The sequence below is a fragment of the Saimiri boliviensis genome, chromosome 7, assembly GCF_048565385.1.
Source record: "Saimiri boliviensis isolate mSaiBol1 chromosome 7, mSaiBol1.pri, whole genome shotgun sequence".
NCBI lineage: Eukaryota > Metazoa > Chordata > Mammalia > Primates > Cebidae > Saimiri > Saimiri boliviensis.
This window is the reverse complement of record NC_133455.1, coordinates 88796056-88824035: the sequence shown is the minus strand read 5'-3', so window position 1 is coordinate 88824035 and position 27980 is coordinate 88796056. Positions and strand designations below refer to the sequence as shown.

The 27980-nt window shown below is 34.9% G+C and overlaps 1 protein-coding gene across 2 annotated transcripts; it reads right to left on the bottom strand.

Annotated features, from left to right (window-relative positions):
• Positions 1-215: 215 nt before the first annotated feature.
• Positions 216-27947, bottom strand: FGFR1OP2 (FGFR1 oncogene partner 2). Of its 2 annotated transcripts, XM_010337328.3 has the most exons (7): positions 27864-27947; positions 13563-13711; positions 10620-10737; positions 9522-9664; positions 6603-6716; positions 3827-3940; positions 216-2266 (listed from the first exon to the last, which is right to left on the bottom strand). In XM_010337328.3, the coding sequence occupies exons 2-7, from the start codon at positions 13695-13697 to the stop codon at positions 2129-2131; spliced, it is 762 nt and encodes a 253-aa protein (XP_010335630.1). In that variant the 5' UTR covers positions 13698-13711; positions 27864-27947; the 3' UTR covers positions 216-2128. The 2 variants fall into 2 exon arrangements, with proteins under 2 accessions (XP_010335630.1, XP_010335631.1); XM_010337329.3 differs by lacking the exon at positions 6603-6716.
• Between the last annotated feature and the right edge of the window lie 33 nt (positions 27948-27980).

Sequence of the window (27980 nt, the reverse complement as noted above, 5' to 3'; positions counted from 1 at the left end):
TCAGGTTAGGACTCAGACTTACTTTCTGGGGGACAAGATTCAACCCACTATAGACAGAAATTCTGCAGGATCTGCACTAAGAAGTTGCCTATCCTAAGGAATACAGATAGAGGTTGTTGCTAAGTAGTTTTGTAGTAAGAAGAGACAAAAGACCTTAAAATTAACCATATATAAGAAAAAATGTAAGCATTTTTCAAATTAAATTGGAGACCATAACAATTTTAATCACTCATCTTTAATAACAAAATAGGTTCCTATGTGACACATACCTCAGACATAAACTTAAGGTTCTGTTTAACAACCCCCACCCCCAAAAAAGGGATAGAAAAGTGTCACTAAATAACAAAGTAAATGTCTTTAAACATCAAGACCTTAAATTCATATCCAAGCAAAAAGACCAAGAATAAGTTAACCCAACTTGTTTACAAAAATAATTATTTATCAAGTCATGTTTTATATCAGAGCTGCCTCAATGCATTGCCTCAGACTTAATCTCAATTGTGTAGCTTATTTCTTTTCTTACTAGGGATAAAAAGTATCTGAATGAATGTGTCATTAAATAAAGGGATACTTTACCAAAAACAATAAAAAAATTTAAAAATAAAAACTGTCATTTATTTATAAAATATCAAATAAGGCCTCTGACTGAGGAAAGAAATCTATGCAATGTTTGAGTCATCAGCCCTTTTCTATTCAATTAGCCTCATCCACCCCACTCACACCAAACTTGATAGAAAAATTTTCTGAAGTGTAGAGTAGTTTTGAATTTTACCAGTATATGAAATTATACATACAATTACCACATAAAGTAATACTTAACAAATTACATACTCAAAGTAGAATTTCCTATTTGTCTTAATTTTAATATGTATTAAATATAAATGAGTACAATATATTTAATCATGTTTGATACTCATCCCTTTTTACTACAGTCACCACAACATAAGAAAATTTAGGTTTCAACTAATGTTAAAGCACATGTCTGTATCTGGTGGCTTTTAAAAAATTCACATACTATATATTTGACATTTTAAAAGACAACAGAAAACAAATACTTCTAAATCCACAGATTACCCCACCCCACTCCCACTTTCAGCTGAAAAATCTTACAGATTATGAAGATCAGATGGAGCCTAAAAACAGATCCAGATATATTTTTTTTAAATTTTAATTCACTTTCTTTTCGTATCTCAAGAATACTTAAGGAAAAAAAAAGGGTTTTATGAGCCAGAAGAATTCCCAATTCACTTTTGAAATTACCATACCTTTCTTGCTATAGCAAACATTTCAATTCTGTTAACTAAATGAACTACATAGTATCCTTAAAAATCAGCCAGAGAAGAGAAAAACAAATTTTATCTTCATTACTGACTTCGAACCAAAACTTATTCTTTCAAAGGAGTAGTTTAACCTACTAAATATGTCTATTATAAGATCTTCTTTCTTAGAAAGTAGTATTCCTTCTTTTTCATTCCTGAAATGATATTTCTTATACTTCAACAAGCTATGGACAATTGTTAGCTAAGTATCAGTTATGGTAGTTTGCTAAAATTATCTCTTTTGTTGATGGTACATATAACACATTCATTCCTATAGCCTTTAAAACTTCTTTCACAAAAATTTAAGTAAATGTGAAAGTAGGCAATCAATAAAGCTGAAGTCTCATGGCACATGAACTTTGTATTAACTTTGATGCCAAATTGGAAGGATGAAATTTAGCATACAAATCTTCAGTTCACAATAGAGTGGCCAAAATGTATATTTTTAGATGGGTATAATTTTATGAATTCTCAAACATTTATTGGGAATATTCAAGCTTACCTTATTAATCACCCAGAAAGCCAGCACCACTGCCAAAAGCTCTTGATATATTCAGTAGTCACTGTGAAAACCTTTCATTTCTTTATACCAGTTGGCAATGGCTCAGTTTCTATTTTCCAATTATGTTTTGGAATAAAGTCTATGACCATTAACTATGCATTGTTGCTATCTCATAGCCAGTGCACTATACATATTTATAGAGAAAAAAATAAAGGACTGAATTTTCTGTTCATTCATTCATTCATTCATTCATTCACTTATTTGACCATTTGGAGCCATGTAAGAAGCTCACAGACTCAGAAGCTCTTCAGCTCTTCCTCAGACTCAAGTCACTGCTGGTCACTAATGCTGACAAAGAAGTACTTTCCGACGCATCATCTTTCCTTAGGTTCAAAAATGATTCTCGAGTTATTTGAAGGATCTCTCTTAAGCCTTTGTTTTCTTGCTGTAAGAAGGCAAACAAAAACAAAGATGCAGTCGCCATCTACGAGGTAGCTGAACAGCACAAACATACGTTAGGAAAAACTAAACATATGAAGGTATAACAAGTTTTGTAATTGGCATTAATGTACTCAATGATGTATGCAGTTGGCAATTTGAATCTAAAAAACACTTAAACACCTAGGAATTGTGTTCAACATCTTACACAACTGCAAAGCCTTCTTACTCAAGCAGCTATAATTGTAAATACAAACTCAGAAATGGCCTTATTTTATAATCACATTACAGATGAAAATAACACCTAGATTTATATTTACATAAACTCATAAAGCCAGTGAATAGGCTACAATCTCTTAACACTCTTTAGTACTTTTATTACTTTTCATGATAGCACAGAATGAAGGACAAGTTTCTCTCACTGGAATTCGGGAGCAGCAGGGTTGGGATAGCTGATGATATTTGTCAAGAAGGAATGTAAGTAACCAAATCTGACACTGGTAAATAACTTTGCTTTCCACTCCCCTTTTGGTTATTGTAAAAAAAATTTGTAGACATTTAACAATAACCTTTCATAATTTATTCTCTACCACTTTGTCTTTAGTCTCACTTTCTAAATTTTAGTACAGCGAGTGCTCGACTTACAACCACGATTGGTTCCGACAGACCGGTCGTAACACGATTTGGTCTTAAGTTGAGTAGGCTATATGTACAGTTGAAATGGTGCACGCGGAGATGGTAGTGCTGCCGGAAGCTGGTCCGCACTGTCGTACGCCCAGCTGGGCAACGTTTGCGCTGCCAGACACAGAGCAGTCATGGCTAGCGATTGTGGTTGTAAAGTCAAATGGTCGTAAGTTGCATAGGTTGTAAGTCGATCAATACCTGTAGTCTAAAGCAGATTCCCCACCATGATTTCAAAATGAAGTTCTTAAAGTATAAAAGTCTATTGTACTGATATCAGTTATTCAGTGACTTGCACTTTCACCATCACAAAACAAAGGAGGATGAGACAAAGGCTTTGAGAGTCCCCAGAAAAATGAGTGCTCCTAAATATCTGTGGTTTAAAAAAAATTTCCCTGTATCAAAAAAATTTCCCTGTAATAGAATAAACAAAATTTTAAAAATTACTGAACTGAAGAGTACATTCACTTCATAAGATAAGCAATATAGGATCAAACCTCAATTTTCTAAATTACTGGTATACTGTAAGTTACTAATGATCCTAGATTCTTGCATTACCATATAAATGGTCTTGCATAATATGCCCATATAAACAGCATCCAGGAGAACACTATCAGTACTCCAGAAAAGTGGTATGTGTGTATGTATGTGTGTGTGTGTGTGTGTATATATATATATACACACACACACACACACACATACACACACACATCCAGGAGAACACTATCAGTACTCCAGAAAAGTGGTATGTGTGTATGTATGTGTGTGTGTATAATATATATATACACACACACACATACATACACACATCTAAAAATGACATATATTTTCTGACATAAATCTTTGCATGGACAGTTTTCACCTACATTTACAATATAAAACTTACTTCAAGTTGAAATATTCGTTCTTGTTCCTTGCAACCCTGTTGCTCATCAATTTCAATGGCTTTCCTCATTACTGCTGCCATTTCAGTTATCTGGTCAACATGTGCTTGCAGTTCCTGAAAAAGAAGGATGGGAGTTGGAAATTAGCAAAATACTTTATTATTTTTATTTCTGGATCCTCTCTTTTTTTTTTTTAATAAAATCTGCAGTATCACTTAACATGAATATAATAGTCTTACATTGTCACTTAATATAAATAAAACAAATATTCACAATGAAGTTGCTTGACCATGGATGTGCTTTTAAAATCAGATTTGTTAGGATAAGCAGCACAATATAATTAAACCTAGCAGCAAGAAAAGTATTCATATTTTACATTCCTCTCACCACAATGATCAGCAACTTTTTTTTTTTTGCACTTACACACACTATTGTTCAAAGTAATGGGAAAGATAAAAATTGCCAACACATTCAACCTTTTTTCCTCTCTGAAGTCTTCAATGATTTAGAAATCTTTTCTGTTTTGCTCAGGCCTATAAATTGATCTCAATCCAATCTGTAACCTTTTCTAGATCATGATCCTCTTTGAGAGCAGGAAGTACATCTTTACATCCACCTATTATTTAGTGTACGGTATAAGATAAATATTGGATAAAATGAGCACAATTCTGCTTTTCAGTATTAAAATATTAAATGGCCTTTGCCAACTATTGAAAATACAGTATCAGTATAATACAGATATCCACATTTGTTAGGCGCAGCAAGTAGCATAAATTCTTTCAATCTCATTCTCTTATTTTTTGCACACCTATGATGTGCCAGTACTGGGCTAAACAACAGGAATACAAAGACTGTTAAGACATGTTCCCTGATCTAAAGGAGCTTACAGTCTAGTGAAAGAGACAGACAAAAAAGGTTTAAAAATCAACAAAAACTTGAGAATAATCATTTTCTCAATCAACAGCTTCTATAGAGCATGATTTACTGGCAAGTGAGAGAGATTTTATTATATTAAACCCAAGACTTAAATATAAAAGTGAATAACTAACCAAATGAACACTGTCTTTTTAATAATTATATATACTTTTTTGTAAAAAGAATTTAACAGTACTCCAAAAACCCACAGAAGTTGTTAAGCTGGAAGAAATGATAAAGTAGTATCTTTGGCAAACCACATTTAATAACCTCTTAACCAACAGAAATGTAGGTCCTTTTAATAGGGAAACCTAGTACTGCTAGTACTCAGCAAGAAGGTACTATAAAAGACGAATCTGTGCTGTCCAACACAATGCTATTTAAACTTAATTAAAATAAAAATATTTTTAAAAATAAACAATTCATCAAGACCATCATGGCCAACATGGTGAAACCCCATCTCTACTAAAAATACAAAAATTGGTTGGGTGTGGTGGTGTGCGCCTGTAGTCTCAGCTACTCAGGAGGCAGAGGCATGAGAATTACTTGAACCCAGGAGGCGGAGGTTGAAGTGAGCTGAGATCGTGTCACTGCACTCCAGCCTGGGTGACAGAGTGAGAGTACATCTCAAAAAAAAAGAAAAAAAAAAAATTAATGATTCAGTCCCTCAGCTGCATAAGTGACACTGCAAGTGCTCAAGAGCCACATGTGGCTACTGGCTTCCACACTGGACAGCACAGATAAAAAACATTCCCATCATTTCAGAAAAGTTCTACTGGACAGTTTTGAAGTAGATTAGAGTAGCAAGAATGCTATCAGGACAAATATTTGTCATATTCCGCAAGTTAATCATTAAAATTCCTCCCATTGTCAAGGAAGCATAACATATAAAAGCAAGTAAGTACAAATCATTGCAGCAGCAAACTGAATAAAGGATAATGAGCAAAAATTTTGAATGCCAACAGCTTTCTCAATTTATTATTTGGTCAGTCCTATGGCACACTGACCTAAGTTTAAAAACTATACAGGAAGCATTTCTTTGCCTTTAAAATAGAAGGGGAAAAAACGGATTTTTTCAGTACAGAGTCTCTTCTAACAAAACTCATAATGAGAAAACACCCAATACTTCAAACAGAACAGCATTTTTATAGGCCAAGGTAATGGTTCACTTATTAACTATAAAATCCTTAGAGAAGTATCACACACTTTTTAATGAGCACAAGAGGCAAGATCTGTCCTTTCAAAACTGTCTTGAAGACAAGAAGTGTCACCAGCATAACCCTTGAACTGTCTTAAAATGTCTTTCATTTCTAACTCCCTGTCTAGGTGTATTCCTTCTTTATTCAATAAAGATCTGCCACGAGTAAGTTAAAAAAAATAGTTAAGACACAATGGAGAGAGCACTACTATGCTTAATCCTAAAATATACATAAACAAAAACATTTTTATTTGCAAAATCAAAGGAGTACAAACTATCCAAAATCTGAATCAAAACATTTAGTACTTTGACCAAAATTTTTATGAAATCAGGTTAAAATTAATGCCAAGAAAATATCTTTGATGTCCAGAAAGAAAATGACTGTTTTACAGCAACAGGTACCAACAGCAAATAAAGAGTTGGGCTGAATAACCTATAAAACTCGAAAATATCTAACAAGCTGTACATGATATAATACACAAAAAATTAATGAGAGATTTAAAGTTTCTACACTTAACAGCATGGCTATTAAAGACACAACATTATTTTAATAAATTTCATTTATTTGCTGATCTAATCTGGGAGGGAAATTCAATGTAAAAAAAATTTTAAAATGGACCCCCCTTCCATCCACACCCCAAAAGTTGACTGTTTATTTAGTGTACATTCTGATTTGCTTCCAAGTGCCTTCTCTCCAGTCCATGTTGAGGTGCTTCAAGGATGTGTCGAGATGCATCAAGGAAGAATCCTTCGGAGTTGTTACGATGTACCATGTCAATCTGTAGTACAGAGTCATTATAATGTTAATACGGATATCATCCGTAATTTAAAAACTGAATGAGTGTTAGTTCATGCGTGTTAGCCAACTGTTTGAAATGTTTGCTTTTTTAAGATTTCCAAAAAGGTATCTGTTCAAAAACAACGTGAAAATTAGTATTTGGGTAAAACGAGCTCTCAACCTTTCTACCGACTCAAAAACTTCTAGGTAAGGGCAAAGTTCTGTTTCATAACAGTCTCAAAAGGATCTCTCAAAAACTTCTACGTAAGGGCAAAGTTCTGTTTTGTAACAGTCTCAAAAGGATCTCTTAATCCAATGCAAAATGCTGCTATGTGCAATTCTATTCTTCAGACCTAAATGTGTTGTAAAATTACTTTTGCGCTTAGGCATATCAGAGCACTAGTACCTAAACACATCCTGGAATCCCATACTTTTTGTGCCTTTATTATACAAGTTTCTCTGCCCACTCACTTCTGCTTGTTGACCTACCTACCCATAATTAATTCAAGGCTGGACTGAGACAGATTTTCTTCCCTTCCCTGATAACTTTCCAGATTTTCCTTATGACAATTAATATTGCTCCCTCTAGCATTCCAGTAACAATTCATATCTCTACTATGAGATTCATCACAACCTACCATAGAGTAGATAGTTATGTTTATGTCTGTATCTCCCATTACACTGCAAGCTTGTACATTCATCTTATTATTACCCGCAACTAACTCAGTGCAAGTATTAATGTTTGTTTAATTAAGTCGAAGTGTCTCCTTTTTGGGAAAAATCAAAATCACAAACATTAATATGTATTAGTGAGAATTAATAACAAGTAACAGAATAGTCATTTTACGGGAGGCAAGGATCACCTGAACTTAGATGAAGAATTCAATCTACTTAATGAAAAAGGATGGTTCACAGCTATCATAGGGAATGTTTAACTTTACTAATTAATAAACCAGCTCTGGTGAATAGTAAAATCTAATGTACTTCAGAAAACATTTGCTTCTGTCATAGTTGCTACCAGATAGGACCAGCAAGCTGTATTCTTTTGCAATGGTATTCTTCCCTTTGGATGTTTAACATTTTATTTTTTACATTATAAAACATACAAACCTTTTGGAAATTCTCAAGATTACATTTCTCTTACTAATAATATTAAGTCAATTCCTTTTAGTGTCTTTAGAAAAGTCCTAGTTATTATAGTTATTATTATACCTTTAAATTTAAATGATTTTAGAATGGTCTCAGTAACAATAGTTGCATTTTGTATTAAAAATATCACCACTTAAAACATCCATGGATTTCCATTTGCTTCGGAGATGAATAGTATAATTAGAAAATATTAAACACAAATTCATTAATTTATTATTTTACTGGTTGACATAAGAGGTACCTATCATTAGGTTTTCTAATATATAAAGGCACAAAAAGAGCTATTTCATAGGTATTAATTCTAATCGAAATAATTACTAATAAGTTAAAAACACCTAAAAGCACCAAAACGGAAGAATTATTTTAAAGAATCTAAAATGTGTTTCAGTAATAGATAATTATAAAAATACCTCCTTTCCCATTTCTAATGTAACAAATGGGGAAAAAAGGTTCCTATCACTATTTCTTAAATAATATTAATAACTAACAGTCAGCTCACCATTATGTAATACAGATAATAGCCTAGTTTCCACAATCTAGTTTAATATTTTTATTTCACATCGGCAATTAAAATTCAGTTAAATATAAATGAGAAAGGATTATTCTACTTGTTTTCATAGCAGTTGCCATAAAATATGGGGACATACCAAAGGGAATAGCCATGGAATGACAAAGGGATGAATGGCAGGTAAAACACTAATTTATAACTACTTCAGCTTTGCTTATAAAAAAAAAAAAAAAAAAGACGTCAATTGGTATGCAATACTGGGGCAGGGGAGCAAAACTTTAATATGTTGCTTCTTCTCCTCAACCCCATGTTTTTTCCATTATAATAATTAAGATCATTTATAGTCTGGATGAATTAGCCTCATTCAGAAAATAGTCTTAAGAAGAACAAATCTATATTACACTGCTTTCAGATTTAAAAAAAAGTTTTCAGTATTTTTTGTTTTTGCAAGAGAAGTCAATACACAAATTTATCAGAAAAAAAAATTTCTTAAAAAATGTGTGTGTGTGTGTGTGTGTGTGTTTTTAGAGACAGGTTCTCACTCAGTTGTCTAGATGGGTCTGCAAGGGCATGATCATAGCTCACTGTAACCTCAAATTCCTGAGCTGAAGTGATCTATCCACCCCAGCCTCCAGAGAAGCTAGGCCTGCAGGTTTGTGCTACCATACCTGGCTAACTTTTTTACTTTTTGTAGAGATGGAGTCGTGCTATGTTGCCTAGGCTGGTCTCGAACTTCTGGTCTCAAGTGATCCTCCTACCTTGGCCTCCCAAAGTGCTGAGATTATAGGCGTGAATCACCATGCCCAGCCTTTAAAAAAGTATTTCTTAAAAGCATATAGCCCTACATAAATAATGTTGAATAGTACAGACTTACCTTTATATCCAAAATAAAATTTATTTTTCAACATACAAATTAAAAGTTTCTAAGAAACAGTGAGAGCTATAAGAGTAAATCAAACAGAAAATGATATATAACAGAAATGGAAAAATTAGAAGAAGGAGAAAATGTCAATTAAAAAGATGAAACATTCAACATCATGTTAAAATGCCACTACTAGATACCTGTGATTTTTTTACAAAAAAATCTGAACACAGGATAATCAATCACCTTTCTTTTTCATTTCATATCACATTTATAGAATGGATTACCTTGGAGTGCTGCTCTTTTAACTTCATTATTATACCTGGATCATCTTTTTTGCTAGCCATTAGCAATCTAAACATTTGTTCTCGATACTTGCTCATTATAAGTTCCAAGGCCGACTGATGTTCTTCCAGGGATGTACGCAATTCTATCAAGAATAACATTGAATTTTATTCAAACTTGAGTTAAAAGTACATAAAATATTCTCTTCCACTAAGCGACTTATAAATAGGACATTTTAAAAATAAAACACAATGCACAAAAACCTAGCCATATAACAATAATGGTCACCAAATGAAGTCCCTTATTCTTTTTTTGAATGACCATTTTAAACCTGTTTTTTGATAATCATTTCAACAAAGATTTGCTAAATAGCAATTAAATATAAGCCAAGGCTCCCTCTATATTAAGAATACCAAAGGGCCACCACAGACTTCAAGAGCCTAGTAGAGAAAACAAGTATGTGGTAGGTGAAGAGTTGAGTGTCAGTCAAATAGATTTAAGAGATGTCTGTGAGGAGAAATTGGTAGAAGCTCTGTAGAAGTACCCTGTGAGTTCCCTCAGTTGAAAAGTGAAGGAATGGACATCCTAAGCAGGGAGGCAGGCAAACAGATGATGTATTTAGGAAGTGATTTGTTTTGGCAAGAGCAAAGAGTTTATGGTGAATAAAGCTGTGTGAAGAAGATAAAAAAGAAGGCTGGGAATTGATTTTTAGGGTCCTTGTAAAAGGTAGTACATATACAATAAAGTTCTTAAGCAAAAGAATAACATGATCAGATTGATTTTTGATATATCAATCTGATGCTTATCTTGAAGAGACACTGGAAGAGGGAAGAGAGACTAGAATCAAGGAGATCAGTTTGGATACTTCGAGTAAGAGACTGAGCATCTAATCTGGGGGCCAATGCAGTGGGACTGCAGAGAACGAAGCTGACTTACTTCATAGCTAACAACGGTGGTGCTAACTGGATATTGAAAGTGAGAATCTAAGAGGATGTCAAGCAAGGCAGATGTTTGTATGTAAGGAGTGATATAGAGCAATAAATATGATTTAGGAATAGAGACTAGAAATGGGATCAATGTCAAAAAGTAACGTATCTTGCCTTTGTTTTCTTGTTGCAATTCTCTGATTTGTCTGTTTTCTTGCTGGATTCCCATAACTAATGTGGACCGTGGCCGATGTCTTGCAACTTCATTAAGTTCTTGAATTTCTTCCTGATACTAATGGGGAACAAAACACGTGGGATGAAAATATCTGCAAATACATATCTGATATATAAATATATCTGAAATATACACGTAAATATCTGATAAGAACTTAGTATCCAGAATATATAAAGAACTCTTACAACTCAACAATAAACTAAAAATAACTCCCATTTTTAAAAGTGGCAAAGGATTTGAATAAATATTTATCTAAAGAAGACAAAAATGGCCAAGAAACACATGAAAAGATGCTTGATTAATGTAACTTGTCATTATGGGTATGCAATTCAATATAATCCACTAGGATGATTATAATAAAAAAGACAATAACAATTGTTGGAGAGCATGTGAAGAAATTGCAACCTTCCATACATTGTTGATGGAATGTAAAATGATGTAGCTCTTGGGTGTCCAATCTTTTGGTTTCCCTGGGCACACTGAAGAACTGTCAGGCCGCACATAAAATACACTAACACTAACAACAGTTGATGAGCTTAAAAAAAAAAAAATCTTGTAATGTTTTAAGAAAGTTTGTGAATTTGTGTTGGGCTGCGTTCAAAGCCATCCCGGGCCATATGCAGCCAGCAAGTCACAGGTTGGAGAAGCTTGGTGCCGCTGCTTTGGGGAACAACATGGCAAATCCTCAAAAAATTTAACCAAGTTATTGTAGGACCCATCCATTTCACTTCTAGGTATTTACCCAAGAAAACTGAAAACATATGTCCGCACAGAAACTTGTACACAAATATTGATAGCAGCATATTCTTACTATCCAAAAAAGTAAAATAATCCAAATGCCTGTCAGCTGATGTGCTGTTTTCCTTACAACGTTATATTATTTGGCAATAAACAGGAATGAAGTAGGTGACACATGCTACAACATAGATGAACCTTAAAAACACTATGTTAAGAAGCCAATCACAAAACATCATGTATTTTATCATTCCATTCATACGAAATGTCCAGAATAGGCAAATTCATAGAGATAGAAATATTAGTAGTTGCCAAAGACTGAGGAAAGGGGAAACTAGAGAGACCACTCACTGATGGATGTAAGGTTTTATGATGATGAAATGTTCTGGAATCACATAATGGTTATACTGCATAACCTGCAAATGTGTACTAAAATCCAATGAACTGTATCCTTCATAAAGGTAGATTTTATGGTATGTGAATATCTTAATAATAATAGAACATGTACAAAAGAAATGCAAACAGATTTTCCATTAAGAAAACGAGAATCAGGCCAGGCGCGGTGGCTCAAGCCTGTAATCCCAGCACTTTGGGAGGCCGAGGCGGGTGGATCACGAGGTCGAGAGATCGAGACCATCGTGGTCAACATGGTGAAACCCCGTCTCTACTAAAAATACAAAAAACTAGCTGGGTGTGGTGGCGCGTGCCTGTAATCCCAGCTACTTAGGAGGCTGAGGCAGGAGAATTGCCTGAGCCCAGGAGGTGGAGGTTGCAGTGAGCCGAGATCGCGCCATTGCACTCCAGCCTGGGTAACAAGAGTGAAACTCCGTCTCAAAAAAAAAAAAAAAAAGAAAACGAGAATCTTATTTTAAAATCGCACTCATTAGTTTTCAAGGCATTCTCATGAGACAGTAATACATTCATTGTAACACTCCTGGTTCTTAACTTCAGATGTCAAACTCCTTTTTTAACAACTCAATACCAGATACGTGTTCACTGAAGTGCCTGAGTCTAGCTAGACAGTTGGTCAGGGATGCAGGTAAATCTGTTTAGTGCAACAAAGTTGTAAAACCAAGTAAGTAAACTTGCTCCACTATTTCCAGTAGCTTTTTAAAAAATACTGTCCCAGAACTGCTTCCATGTACAAAATAGATGAGGAGAGTTGGCTGTGAATATACATTTTCCCCCTCTGATTTCCACCATAATGTCAGAGATTTTATAATTTTCTTTTTTTTGAGACAGAGTTTTGCTCTTGTTACCCAGGTTGGAGTGGAATGGCGCGACCTCGGCTCACCGCAACCTCTGCCTCCTGGGTTCAAGCAATTTTCCTGCCTCAGCCTCCTGAGTAGCTGGGATTACAGGCACGCCCCACCATGCCCAGCTAATTTTTTGTATTTTTAGTAGAGACGGGGTTTCACCATGTTGACCACGATGGTCTCGATCTCTTGACCTTGTGATCCACCCGCCTCGGCCTCCCAAAGTGCTGGGATTACAGGCATGAGCCACTGCGCCTGGCTTTATAATTTTCTTAAATGACTTGAAAATTTTTATCAGAAGGTTTAAAATAGTGTCTAAACTCCGTGGCCCTATTCTGTTATACAACAGTAAAAATAGCAAGAAGAAAGCTCTTTTTATTTATTCTTTAATTGGCAGCATTGAATAAAAAATAAGGGAGCAAGTATGGGTACAATAATTGCACAGAGTATATATCAGATATTACCTTGCATCATTTTCAAAAGCTATTTTGTTGTTAAACAGCATCACCTAAGTACTTTTATAAAGAAAAATATGAACATTTCCACATTATATAAGACAGAACAAAATGTGTACCAACATTAGTAAAAGGTATTATCTGGTCTTTGTCAAATGTTTCTAGACCTAACAAATTCATTTATTTTAGAAACTCAAATGTGCAACTCTTGTCAGCAAAATAAGCAATCAAATCTAGGTCTAGATTTGATCTAGAAACATATGCCTACATATGTCACCTGAACGTGATAAAATTAAAGTAAACCTGAAACACACAAGTCAAGCTACTTTAAAATTTAAGAGAACATTGAAAAAAATGAGATATTAATTAGCCAGCAATACATAACTGTCAATGACTGCTTTTGTTAAATGGAAGGAACAAGAAATAAAAATCAAACCTGCTTCATGGCTTCTACTCGCTTGTTGAGAGCTGTGGTTTGCTCAATCAGAGATTCCGCTGCATCGTCGTGATCTCTTAATCTTTCAACAAGAGCTTTAGCATCAGCAAGTGCCTTCTCAATTGTGCAACTCATTTCTGAAGAAATATCTATAATTAAAATTAAAATCAAGACTCAAAATCAACATATCACCTTATTTTAGTTTCATGTCAACACAGATATGCTCCTTAAGCCATGTTTGTTACAGTATAATTTACTGCCAAGGGAGGAAAAAACATCTAAGAACACCTGTGATTTTACTTCTGCTAGAACAGCACAAACTCGAAAGTAAATTTATAATATTACAAAAAAATTAAAACATATTTAAAATATTTGCAGATATAACTAGAATGTATTTAAAACACTCTGAATTTACAGTGGGAAAAACGTACATGAATATAGTTAGTTCAAAAGTCCAACGGATATAATGTTACACAGAAATCATGCCCTTTATGAGGACATTCCCTATCTTGTCACTTTTGAGAAAGATCATTTGTTCACTGGCCTGTATTCTAGGGTCAATGACTGTCAGATCTTTGACTGTAAGAACACTTCCTGACCTCTGACCTCTGCTTGGTCAGGTGACTTGAGACACTGTTCACAAACGCTGCTGACCAGCCAAAGTGGTCTCAATGGGTCATACTACATTAAAGTCTCAACCTCCTCTTGGAAGAACTTCTGCTTCTTATATAGAGTTGCATTATAATTCTAACTCTTGCATTTTCCTTAGTAAAGTGCAAAAAAAAAAAAAAAAAAAGCTTTAACTTGGAACAACACTGGTAATTATGAGAAAGTTCTGATATGGTAAAATCAGTAAGTAATGTGTTTAAGAGTAGCTGAAAAAATTATGAGACAAAACATGAAATAGCTTCTTCAACTAGTATGCAGAAACCTCAAAAAAAATTTTAATAATTTTAAATACTCTCCTTTCAAAACTTTGTTTCCTCTGAAACTTACCCTCCTTGAAATCTTTTATCTTTCCGCTAAGTTTTACCTAAACTTCTGATATAAGCCATCCTTTCTTCAGGGTTTTCTCAAAATAATAATAATAATAATAATAAAATCACACTAAATTACTAGGCCAGAAGCCAGGTTTACAGAAGTTAAATTAAAACTTTGGTGTAGATCCAAGTCAAAGGTTATAAACAAAGATTTTCATCAACTTTAGTAAGACGGCAATTTGCCACAGAATTCAGGACTTTGTTGTTATATACCACTGCCCTGGACTACAGATCTGTACCAACTAGTTCAATTAACGATTATCCCCTCCAGTACAAAAAAAACCCCAAAAAAACAAAAAACAATGCAATAAGGTAGAAAAGAGAAGATTTAAATAACTCAACAGTATAAAATATTTTCTAAAACACATCAGGCAATTTCAGAAGACTTTCTTCTGTTATTATAAATAGGGTCACACATAAATAAGAATATTTAATTAAAGTAAATTTAAAGCATCAATTTAGAAAATACCCAACATATGACCAGACATTTCCAGAGAGCCTTAAGAAGTAAACAAGCCAGAAATTACTATAACTTCTGGCTCTCTAAAAATAACCACAAGATTTGCCTTGTAAGATTCAGGAGATAAGGATACTTGAAAATACGACAAAGGGCCATTAAAGGAACCAATGTCTGATACTGGCTAAAACCCAAAGTACAACTACCCAAATCTATCTAAAGATGCAGCTCTGAGAGAGGCATGAGCGTCCAACAATAAATACCCTGTACTTCCTCTAAATTTCCAAGGAAATTATCTAAAATTGTAGATAGACAATTTTGTTAAGAAAGTTAACATAAATGGATAAATGGGTATCACTATAACTCCCATTACTATAGAACACCAGATCCTTCCGAGTAAACTTTTAAAGCTGTCTGAAAAAAAAAAAAAAAGAAAGAAAGAAAGAAAAAAGAAAAAGAAGAAAGAAAGACAAACGAAAACGGGGACTGACTTTTAATAAGAAAAAATAAAATAACCCCCAAAATTTGTTTTATAGTAAAAATAATAGGTTGGAACAGATGGTAAAAGTAATAAAAGACAAATTTGAAATCCTACAACAAATTGTAAAAGATCTGAGAGAAAATAAAGTTTATCTTGGTTTAATAGAACTTAAGTAATAGAACTCTCTAAAGTCCTAATCTGTAAATGATATTGCTGGGACCACTATCAGAAGAATCATTCTTTGTGCACTGAAACATAACATTTACAAATGAAACAGATAGGATGTGTTTCCAAATGAAATGCAATAAGGTCCTATGTATGATCAGATAGCTAGATAGCCCTCAGTCTAGACAGTCTTCCTACATAAACAACGCTTTTTGGAGTACAACAATAGTGTACTGTGTTCTGGTAGTATTAACAACATGGCATCAAAACCCCATTGCCTATTATATCATATACCTTAGGGTGGGTGCAGTGGCTCATGCATGTAATTCCAGCACTTTGGAAGGCTGAGGAGGGCACATCACTTGAAGTCAGGAGTTCAAGACCAGCCTGGCCAATATGGTGAAACACCATCTCTACTAAAAATACAAAAATTAGACAGGCGTGATGGTGGGTGCCTGTAATCCCAGCTATTCAGGAGGCTGAGTCAGCAGAATCGCTTGAACCTGGGAGGTGGAGGTTGCAGTGAGCCAAGATCACACCACTGAACTACAACCTGGACAACAGAGTGAGACTCTGTCTCAAACAATCAGTCAATCAATCAGCAAGCAAGCAAGCAAGCAAGCAAGCTGTGCGTGGTGGATGCCTGTAATCCCAGCTATTTAGGAGGCTGAGGCAGGAGAATCACTTAAACCTGGGTGGCGGAGGTTGCAGTGAGCCATTGTGCCACTGCACTCCAGCCTGGGCAACAGAGTGAGACTCCATCTAAAACAAACAAAAAAAAGAAACTGTATACCTTAATTCAGCAGCTATGGTTTAGCTTGCCTCAAAGCAATTATAAACCTCAACCGAACTGATCACAGCATCTTCAGAGGTTATATTAGGCCTTTAAACCTCATGTCACATGCACAGTAAACCACTATTGTTAAAGGAAACCATCCAAATTTTCTATCATTTCAGTAATTATGGTAATTATGAAACATTGTTATGCTCTCTTTTTCATATTACCATCCATTGGAATAACAGTATTAATCCAGCAACCTTTACCTATTGCAGGGGAAATCTCATGATTCTGATTCCATAAGACAGGAATTATTCAAGCCTAAAACAAAACTTTTGAATTTTCTAGTACTAAATCCTGACTTTATTGTTTGTTAACGGGTTTATCTTAAAAACAAAAATCAGTAATATCAGGCTTGATATGCAATACGTACTTTAGTCACTCTGATAAAATTCAATTTTTTACAGGAAGTCAGATTGATCAAATGACTTAACTAGTCCTCTAAGATAGAACAACTTATTAAAATAAAAGTAAATACATATACTTATAGCTGGTACGCTTTTAGAATAATCCACTTCTCTGAAATGTTGCAAAGAAAAGAGGTTCCTCAGATATCCTTTAAAAACAACGAGTACATTAACTCCTTCATGGCTTGATGGTAGCTGCCTAATATAACTGCTATCATAAAGGGAGAAACAATATTGCAGATACCATAGAAATCCCTTAAAGTTAATTACTATAAATAGGATGCTTTGACTAAACGTCCTTATGCAAAGGACTCATATAAAACTATAAAATAAATTCGTCAAGAAATTCAAAGATTCCATGACAGATACACCAAATTTGGCCTGTCAAATTTCAAAAGAACCATATGACCACCAAGTTGTAAGATCCATGAAGATAAAAACTGACACAACCAGAGTGGCTACTTGATAGCACCACATAAAACCTCAGACACTACTCCATGAAACATTTCATTTAAGTAGAAAAAAATGGCCATGATATTAAATATAGATGGAAAAACTTACCTTGGATAGCATAGGACACTGGTCAGTTATGCCTCATTTGTAAATAAATTAATCTGGAAAAACTGTAGGCCAGGCACAGTGGCATACGTCTGTAATCCCAGCACTATGGGAGGCTGAGGCAGGTGGATCACCTGAGGTCAAGAGTTCAGGACCAGCCTGATGACCATGGTGAAACTCCATCTCTACTAAATACAAAAAAATTAGCCAGGTGTGGTGGTGCATGCCTGTAATCTGGGCTACTTGGGAGGCTGAGACAGGAGAATCGCTTGTACCTGGGAGGGGAAGGATGCAGTGAGCCAAAATCACACCACTGTACTCCAGCCTAGGCAACAAGAACAAAACTCGGTCTCAAAAAAAAAAAAAAAAAAAAAAAGAAGAAGAAAAGAAAAAAAAGAAAACCTGTAATGGTGAAGCAAGGACTAGACTAAAGCCATTCCTGAACAACTTTCTGAACATCTCTATGAAGACCTGCCTCTCTATATAGTTTAGGAGTATGTACTATTATTACTATTTTAATTGTAATTGTTTTTAGAGATGAGGTCTTGCTGTCACCTGGGCTGGAACTCCTGGACTCCAAAGATCCTCCACTTTAGTCTCCCTAGTAGCTGCGACTACAGGCGCATGCTACTATGCTGGGCAATATTCTTAAATATACTAGTAATAGTATATTTATGTTATGAATACCTTAGAAGAGTCCCTTATTGAAAAGACACAATATTCACAATGACTAAAATACTCTATTTTATTTTCCCAAGGGCATTCTAATTTGTCATCCAATACTATAAAAACATATTTAACTGCAACGGTTGAAACTTATACATTTTGATGATGTAATACTTTGCTTCTTTCTAAGAAACCTTGTCTTCATCATTTCCAGTCTCCAGGGAACCACAAGCAGGAGTTTCCAACAAGATCTAAGTCCAGACACATTGTAATCACATTTCTGAAAACTAAAAACAAAGAGAAAAATCTTGAAAGAAGCCAGAGAAAAATGACGCATTACTCAGAGAACAATTTGGTTTCCCATCAGAAATGAAGGCCAGTAAAAAGTGGAACAACACTTTCAAAATGCTGAAAGAACAGACCTGTCAACTCAAAATTCTATATCCAGCAAAAACATGTTTCATATATGAAGGTGAAATAAAAATCACTCTCAGCTGAAGAGAAAGAATTTCCAGTAGTCTTATTATAAAGAACACTCTTCAGATAGAAGCAAAGTGTTATTAGAAGAAAACTTAGAACATCAGGAATGAAGGAAAAGTGACAGAAATTGTAAATATCTGGGTAAATATTTTCCTCTTAGTTCTTTTAAATGTCTAATGTTTAAAAACAAGAATTATAATATTTATCTAATGAGATTTTTTATTTATGTAGGGAAATACATAACTATGACAAGACAGGAGGAGGCTAAAAGGGCCTATATAGTGATCAGATTTCTACATTTCACTTGAAGTTGTAAAAATATCAATTTTAAGTAGACTTAAAAATGTACATACATTGTAATTCCTAAGAGATCCCTAAAATAACTGTACAGAGGTAACAGTCAAAACCACAATAGATTAAAATGAACTAAAAAGTGTTCCATAACCCAAAAGACAGAGAAAAGGCAAAACAAAGGAATATCAAAGGAACAAAAGGAAAACAAATGCTAAGACAGCAGTACTAAATCCAAACATTAATAATTTCACTAAATATGAACGTCCTTGACACATGAATTGAGATAGATTATCATAATTTAAAAAGAGTATCCAACTATGCATTATTTATATGAAATCCACTTTAAATATAATACGGGTAGGTTAAAGTAAAAGGATGGGCCAGGCGTAGTGGTTCATGAATCCCAGCACTTTGGGAGGCCGAGATGGGAAGATGGCTTAAGCTCAGGAATTCCAGATCAGCCTGGGCAACATGGCAAAACCCAGTCACCACAAAAAATTAAAAAATTAACTGGGTATGGTGACATATGCCTGTAGTCCCAGCTACTTGTAAGGGTGAGGCTACAGTGAACCCTGAATTACTGCTTGGGCCACAGAGTGAGACCCTGTCTCAATTTAAAAAAAAAAAAAAGTTAAAAGGATGAAAAAGAGGATATACTATACAAATACTAGTCAAAAGAAAGCCGGGGGCTAATAAGAACATGAAAACATGGTCAACATAACTAGCCATCAGTGAAATGCAATTCAAAACCACAGTGAGATACGCCTAGCAGGATGGCTATAATACAAAAGATAGTAGGTGTTGGCTAGGATACGAAGAATGTGAAATGGTATAGCCACTATAGAAAACAGTCTGGCAATTCCTCAAAAGGTTAAACATGTGATCCAACAATTCCACTCCTAGATATATACCAAGAAAATGAAAGTATGTCAACGCAAAAAACTACATAAATGTTCACAGCATTATTAGTCATAATGGCCCAAAAGTAGGATTAACCCAAATTTCCACCAACTGATAAATAAACAAATATGATGTGTTCATACAGTGGAATATTTGGCAAACAACAAAAGTAGAAGGAATGATGTCCTGACACATGCTACAACATGGATGAAAATTGAAGAAATTATGCTAAGTCAAAGAGTTCAGTCACAAAGACAATGTATGACACCATTTATATAAAATGTCCAGAAGAGGCAAATCCACAAAGGCTGAAAGTAGATTAGTGGATGTCTAGGGCTGGGGAATGAGGAAAAGGCAGGAGGAATGAGAAGTGACTGTTAATGAACATATGGTTTCTTTTTGCAGGCAAAAAGTGTTCTAAAATTGATTTTGGTGATGGTTACACAACTCTGAATATACTGAAAATCCTAAAAGTGTACGCTTTAAATAGATGAGCAGTACAGTATGTGAATTACATATCTTAATAAAGATGTTATATTTAAGTAAAGAGCTAGAGTGGCTACATAATATCAGACAAGGCCAGGAGCAGTGGCCCACACCCATATAATCCCAGCACTTTGGAAGGCTGAGGCTGGCAGATCATGAACCCAGGGGTTCCAGAACAGCCTGGGAAACATGGCGAAACCTCATCTCTACTAAGAATACAAAAAATTAACTGAGTGTGGTGGTGGACACCAGCACTCGCAGCTAGCTGGGAGGTGGAGGTAGGAGGATCACCTAAGCCCAGGAGGTTGAGGCTGCAGTGAGCCATGATCATGATACTACACTCTGGCCTGGGCAACAGAGTAAGACTCTGCCTCAAAAAATAAATGTCAGATTAAGTGAACTTCAGAGAAAAGAAAATTACCAGGGAGAGAGGAACATTACATAATGATAAAAAGCCCAATTCACCAAGAAGACATAAGAATCTTAAAAGTATATACAACTATAATTAAAGAGCTTCAAAATACAAAGCACTAACTGAAAAGATAAACAGGCATATCCACCCTTACTGCTGAAAAATTAAACACTCCTTCCTCAGTAACTGGCAAAAATCAGCAAGAATAGAGGCAAAATAAACACCAACAAGTAACTGGCTTGAATTGATATTTATGAAATGCTATAACCAACAAACAACAACAGAGTACACATTCTTTTTAAGGGCACAAGACATTCACAAGGACCGACTGTATTATGGGTCACAAAACAAACCTTAACAAATTTAAAAGAACTGTAATCATACAAATTATGCTTTTTTTTTGAGATGGAGTTTCGCTTTTGTCACCCAGGCTGGAGTGCAATGGCATCATCTTGGCTCACTGCAACCTCTGCCTCCCAGGTTCAAGCGGTTCTCCTGCCTCAGCCTCCCAAGTAGCTGGGATTACAGGAGTTCATCACCAGGCTCAGCTAATTTTTGTATTTTTAGTAGAGACGGGGTTTCACCAGTTGGCCAAACTGGTCTTGAACACCTGACTTTGGTGATCCACTCACCTCGGCCTCCCCAGGTGCTTAGATTACAGGCATGAGCCACCACACCTGACCAGTACAAATTACGCTCTCTGATTATAATGAAATTAAACTAAATTATTAAGCGAGAACAAGAAAATCTCCAAACATTTGGAAGTTAAACAATGTACTTCTATATAGTAAGTCAAAAAGGAAGTCTCTGGAAATTAGAAGATACTTTGATCTAAATAAACATGAAAATACAAAATATCAAAAATTTTGGCATATATGTAAAACTGCACTTTGAAGCAAATTTATAGCATTAAATGCTTATATTAGAAAATTAGAAAGATCTCTAATCAATTATGTAAGCCTCAACCTTTAGGAACTTGGAGAAGAAGAGCAAAATAAACCCTAAGAAAAGAGAAGGCAGTAATAAAGAGTAGAAATCAGTTAAATTGAAAACAGGAAAGCAACAGAGAAAACCCAATGAAATCAAAAGCCAGTTCTTTGAAAAAAATAAAAATGGAAAAACCTCCTGCAAAATGAACTAAGAAAAAAAAGAGAGAAGACATAAATTACTAATGGAAAGAAGGGATACCAGGAAAGAAGAGATAACACTGCAGACCTCTAATTCAATTCAAAGGATAAGTGAATACAATAATAAATTTCACACACATGAATTGGATAATTTAAATGAAATGGATAAATTCCTCAAAATAAACTACATAAAGTCACACAAGATGAAACGCACAACTATGAATAGTCCTATTATAACTACTTTAAGAAACTGAATTTGTAATTAGAAATCTTCTGCAAAAAATCTCCAGACCCAGATGGCTTCAAGGACAAATTCTTTCATACATTTAAAGAAGAAATAACACCAATATTACGCAGTCTCTTAAAAAAAAAAAAAGTAGAAGAAAATACTTGTACATTTAAACTCGTAAAATGATGGCAGTATCATCATTTTACGAGATACCAAAACCAAAGATAATACAAGAAAACCACGGACTAATATTCTTCATTAACATAAACGAAAAACCCATAAGACAATATTAGTAACTCAAATTCGGCAACATATATTTAGAGTAATATACCATGACTAATTGGAGTTTATTCCAAATTCAAGGCTGTCTCAGTTTTCAAAAATCAGTGTAATCCACAGAAAAAGAAAACCACTTAGGCATACCAAATGGAATATTATAAAAAAATTCAGCATCCTTTCATAAAACACATTTTTTGCAAGCTAGGACTAGAGGATGATTTTTTTTAAACTGAGAAAGGGCATTTTCAGAAAATAGCAAACATCACACTTCATAATCAAAGAGTGACTGCTTTCCCAATAAAATTAGGAACAAGGGAAGGATGTCTTCTATCACCAGTCTTGTTCAATATATTAGTCCTAGGAAGGACTAATAAGGCTAGGAAGGAGGGGAAAAAGCATAGCTTGGAAATGAAGAAATAACACTGCCCCTTTTCACAGCCAACGTTGTTGTCTGTGTAGAAAACCCCAAAGAATTAAAAAAAAAAAACAAACCCAAAACTAATACATCATTTCAGCAATGTCACAGGATACAAGCACAAGAATCAACTGTTTTTCTATATTATAATAGGGAAAAAAAAAAAAAACAAGGAAAAAAAAAAACCCCTGAGATTCTTGGACATAAATTAAAACATATGCAAAACCTGTTTGCTGATAACTACAAAATGCTAATGAAAGAAACTAAAGAGGATCTAAATAAATTAAACATACTGTGTTCATGGACTAGAAGACTCAACATATAGTCTTCTAGATGTTTCTTTTTTCTTTTTTTTGAGACAGTCTTACTCTGTTGCCCAGGCTGCTGGAATGCAGTGATGCGATCTTGCCTCGCAACCTCCAGCTCCCAGGTTCAAGCAATTTTCTTGCCTCAGCCTCCTGAGTAGTTGGGATTACAGGCATGTGCCACCATGTCCAGCTAATTTTTGTATTTTTAGTAGAGACAGAGTTTTGCCATGTTGGCCAGACTGGACTCGAACTCCTGACCTCAAGTGATCCTCCGCTTCGACCTCCCAAAGTGCCTGGATTAGGGTAGAGGCATGAGCCACCACACCTGGCTGAGATGTCAAGTTTTCTATAACTGTTCTACAGACAGTACAATTTCCAATCAAGACTTTTTAGAGAAAGTGGCAAGCTAATTCTGAAATTTCTATGGAAACGCAAAGAAACTGGATAACAACAAAACAACTATGAAAACAAATAAAGTTGGAGAAACTATTTGTTTTCACACTATCAAAGTTTAAGACTTACTATAAAGCTACTGCAGTCAAGATGGCATAGAGCTGATAGAGACAGAATAGGTTTAGAAACAGGGCCATAGAAAAATAGCCAACTGATTTTTGAAAAAGGTGCAAAGGCAAGTCAAAGGAGATTTGTTCAACAAATGTTGTTGGAAGAACTGGATATCTATATGCCAAAAGTTTAACCCCAACATAATTCTTACACTTTATGCAAAAATTAACTCAAAATTGACCATAAGTCTAAATGTAAAATTAAAAGCAGTAACACTTCTAGGAAAAAAATAAGAGAAAATCTTTGTGACCTAGGGTTAGGCAATGGTTTTTGTAAACATGATACTAAAAGCATAATTCATAAAAGAAAAATTTGATAAACTGTACCTCATCAAAATCACAAACTTTTGCTTTGGGGAAGACACTGTTTAGAGAGTTTGAAAAGACAAGATACAACTGGGAGAAAACATTTTCAAATCACTTACCCAGCAAAGGATTTGCATCTAGAATACATAAAAACCTCTCAAAACAATAAGAACATAATCCAAATAAAAATGAACAAAATACCAGTAAACCAAAAAGGTATGGATGATAAGAAACACGAAAAGATGTTCAACATCATTAGCCATTAGAGAAATGCAGATGAAACCTGATGAAAACCATGATGAACCTGCCTACTAAAATGACTATTTCTGTATCAATACCACATTGCCTCAAATTTAACCGCTATAAAATAAACTCTCACTATCTACTATCTAATATGGATAAGTCACTATTCTTCAAACTTGCTTCACCTATTCTTTGCCTTCTCTCTAACCTAATTCTAACCAAAGGGATCTCTAGAATACCCCAGAGGAAACTCAAACTGCTAGGTAATAATTTCAATGAATTCAAACTGTTGGTAGCTTTCTGAATCTGAGCAACACTAACTTACACTGTCATTTGGGCAAGAGAACAAGTTTTATACCCATTTTACCAATGAAGATATAGACACATGGATTCCAAATCTAAAAAGCCAAATGATAGCACCACAAAGCAAGAAAAGAGCCAAACTAGTACCAAAAATAGAACTTTTGATCCCCAGTCCAGTGTTCTACTCTTGAGCCAAGTTGAATTCCCAGGGTCCTGTTTGCTTTTTACCTATATAGAAACCCTCTCAATCTCATTAGGTGGGGGGGGAAAAAAAGCAAATTCCCTCACCCTACCCCACAAACGGAACATGACAGACATTATGAAAAATTTTTTGAGTCAGCCATAGAAAAGAAATGGGAATGCATATGAAATTTTAAAGAATAAAAAAATTTCAAATGTTTTCCAGACATAAAAGCCTAGCAACCATTTTAATTAGGTGTCACAGTTAATTATAAGATCAATGAATGTTACGGATGGGTTTTTTAAAATCATAATTAACATTCACTTTTTGAAAACCACTCTCTCTTCTCCAGACTGCATAATGAAATACAAAATGAGCTACATTTAAAATTCTGTTAACTACAAAAACCTATCTATTCAGGAAAAACAATTATAAACAGCAGATAGCTCAAAGTCTAATTTTATTAGCACTTCAGAAAAACAGTGACAACAGTTTCTAAGAGCTTGCATGTTCATTTCCTGTATGTGAAACCACACAAAAGTTTGAATATTTTATAATATGCATTTACTTCATCATCTTTTTTGAAGACAATTGTGCTTCCCCTCCTTTTTGGCCCGGAAGTAGAGTAGGAGGAAGACTGTTTTCCAAACTCTCTAACAAGTTTCAAATTTTAAAAACAGACTTCAGTAAAAAAGGAATATTCTAAACTTTTCAACCTATTTTTATAGTGCCTATCTTGACTAGCCACAATACACTTACTTACATTATTTTCTATAGGTAGTTTCAAATTACAGGTGAATTTTTTTTTAACCAAGTTTTAAAAAAAACTTTTTCTTTTCTGCATTAGTCATATTCTCGCCCACTTTACCACCCAAAGACTTTTGCAGTCAGACTCCTGGCAGAAGGTTTAGAACATTCTGCTGCTGATAAAAGAGAAACCACCACCCACCCAAGACAGCAATTGCCAGCTGTTTTTTGGTTAAGAAAAATTTAAGGAAATTCAAGTCAAAATTTTTAAGCCAACCACAGAAAATAAATGGGAATATGTATGAAATATAAGAGAATTTTTAAAGAATAAAAAAAATTTCGAATGTTTTCCAGATAATAAAAGCCTAGCAATCATTTTAATTAGGCATTACATTAATTATAAGATCAATGAATGTTTACAGACTGGAAACTCTTCTATTTCCTGTAACTGCAAGTAAACTACTCCCACCACTACAGGAATACAAAGAAATATTCTGACTACTGATATACCCTAGATGTGTCTTTAAATGTCAACAATCTAGTTTAAATTTTTTTCATGTTCAGGTTATTCGTCTCTAATATTAATTAGTATATAGTATGAACTGACACATATGAAAATAAAAAAATTAAAAGTATAGTTATGGTTTTCATAGAAACTTATAATCGTAAGAAAGAAACAATGCATACAAATTACATATAAAATACGCATTGATACAGGCATATCATTGTATCTGAAAGCAAAGAAAATTTTCACTGTCCTTGAAAATAGTGGAATGAACACATGTTTGGAACTGTACACGTTCTGAAGAAAATTAATTTTTAAAGTTGGAAGAAAGGCTTTGGAAGTAACGGCGCTGGAGGATTTTTTTTTTTTTTTTAAATACACGTTCCCTTAGAATTGTGGCTGAATTTAAGTTTCATATTCAAACAATTATGACAATTCAGGAAAACTAACCGTATCTAAACCAGTTATTTCTAACCTACAGGCTAAGGAGTCAGTGGAAGAGTTGCCTGAATGCATATACTCGAAGCACTGTCTGTAGTCTAAAACATCTCTGCTCCATTTTTCTAACATAAACAGTATTATAAAAATAAAATACAAACTCATTTAAAAGCGTAGTAGTTTTCTGTCACATATAATTTCAATCAACAATTACTAAAAGTACAATTGCATAAGTGTAGGGTTTCTCATATTCAAAACAGGTCAGGGGTCTTTAAGCTAATGCACAAAGTTCCTTCTGGCTCCAAAATTCTTTGATTTTAAAAGATGAAGAACTCTTAACGGTGAATTCTTTAGAACTATTCCATTTCTATAAGCATACATATGTATATATAAATAATGCTTGCTAAGTGCCAAGCATTAGACTGTTTTCCAGAGATGAATAAGACATGATTCCAGACCCAGGTTCAAATTGGCAGGAGAGACAGATACATAAACAAATAATACAACCTAATAAATACTGCAGAAGAAATGTTTCAAACGCGTTGGGAACACAGCGGTATCAATTCACCTGCGGGAGTCTGAGAAGACAAAGATTTATGATTTGGGTTTTGATAGGTGGTAAAACAGAGGAGCAGTAAGCATTCTAGACAGATGGTACTGCACGTACAAAAGTACAGAGCTGTCAAAGTGCATGGCATGTTTGAGGAAGCAGCCAGTATAGTATGGTATGGTCAGATATTAAAGCAAGATTAAAAGGTAAAATGGATTGGGACAGACTGTAAGAGATCCTGAATGATGATGTACTTAACAATTAGGATTTGATTCTGTCAGCAATATGGTTACTAAAAAGTTTAAGGAAAGAACAGAGATAAATATGTATTTTAGAATAACTCTACGGAAGGATTATAGTAGGGAAGCCAGTGTAGGGCAAGGGGCAACTACAGTAATTCTGGCGAAAGAAAAAAATTAAATACAGTGCAGTGAGTGGAAATGAAGAACCAAGAATGATTCCTGGTTTTCTAGTTCGAAAAACAGGACAGATAAGGAACCATTATCAGGGATGGGACAGAGAAGGACGACGGGAAGAGAACCAGAAAAGAGTAATGCCCCGTGGAGAGGAGTTTCAAGAAACAAGTTATCTTCATCAAACGCTGCTAACAGGTGATTGAAAGGGTCCCCCGGCCGGTGGTGAGCTCGCAGGTGGGTAAGGGAGGAAGAAAGCAGATACGAAGATGTGTCCACAGGGTTAGGGCCAAGGCTTTTCATTAAACTTTCTGAACCGCAGCTCGATGAAGAGCAGCTCGGAGCCCGGGGACGCGGAGAATAAGTCCGGGTCCCAGGAGCTGGGAGCCCGCCGCTGGAAGCGGCCGGGAGCCGGCGCCAGTGGTTCTAGAGGCGCAAGGCACCGGCCTCAGCGAATGAAGCCCGCGACTCGCTCACCACCGCTCCTGTCCCTGGATTTAGTCTACTTACACTCTCCTCCTAGTCCCTCGCAGGCTTCAGCTGTGGCGATCCGAGGACTCAATGCCTCAACCAACCCGGACCTCTGCACCCAAGGGAAGAGACTCCGAGCCCCTAATCCGCCTCCTC

Coding starts and splice junctions, on each gene's coding strand:
- FGFR1OP2 (XM_010337328.3), bottom strand. CDS start 13,697: ATGAGTTGCACAATTGAGAAGGCACTTGCTGATGCTAAAGCTCTTGTT. Junction 9,665..10,619: donor ATTGCAACAAGAAAACAAAG/GCAAGATACGTT, acceptor TATTCTTGATAG/AATTGCGTACATCCCTGGAA. Junction 6,717..9,521: donor TAAAAGAGCAGCACTCCAAG/GTAATCCATTCT, acceptor TCTGTACTACAG/ATTGACATGGTACATCGTAA.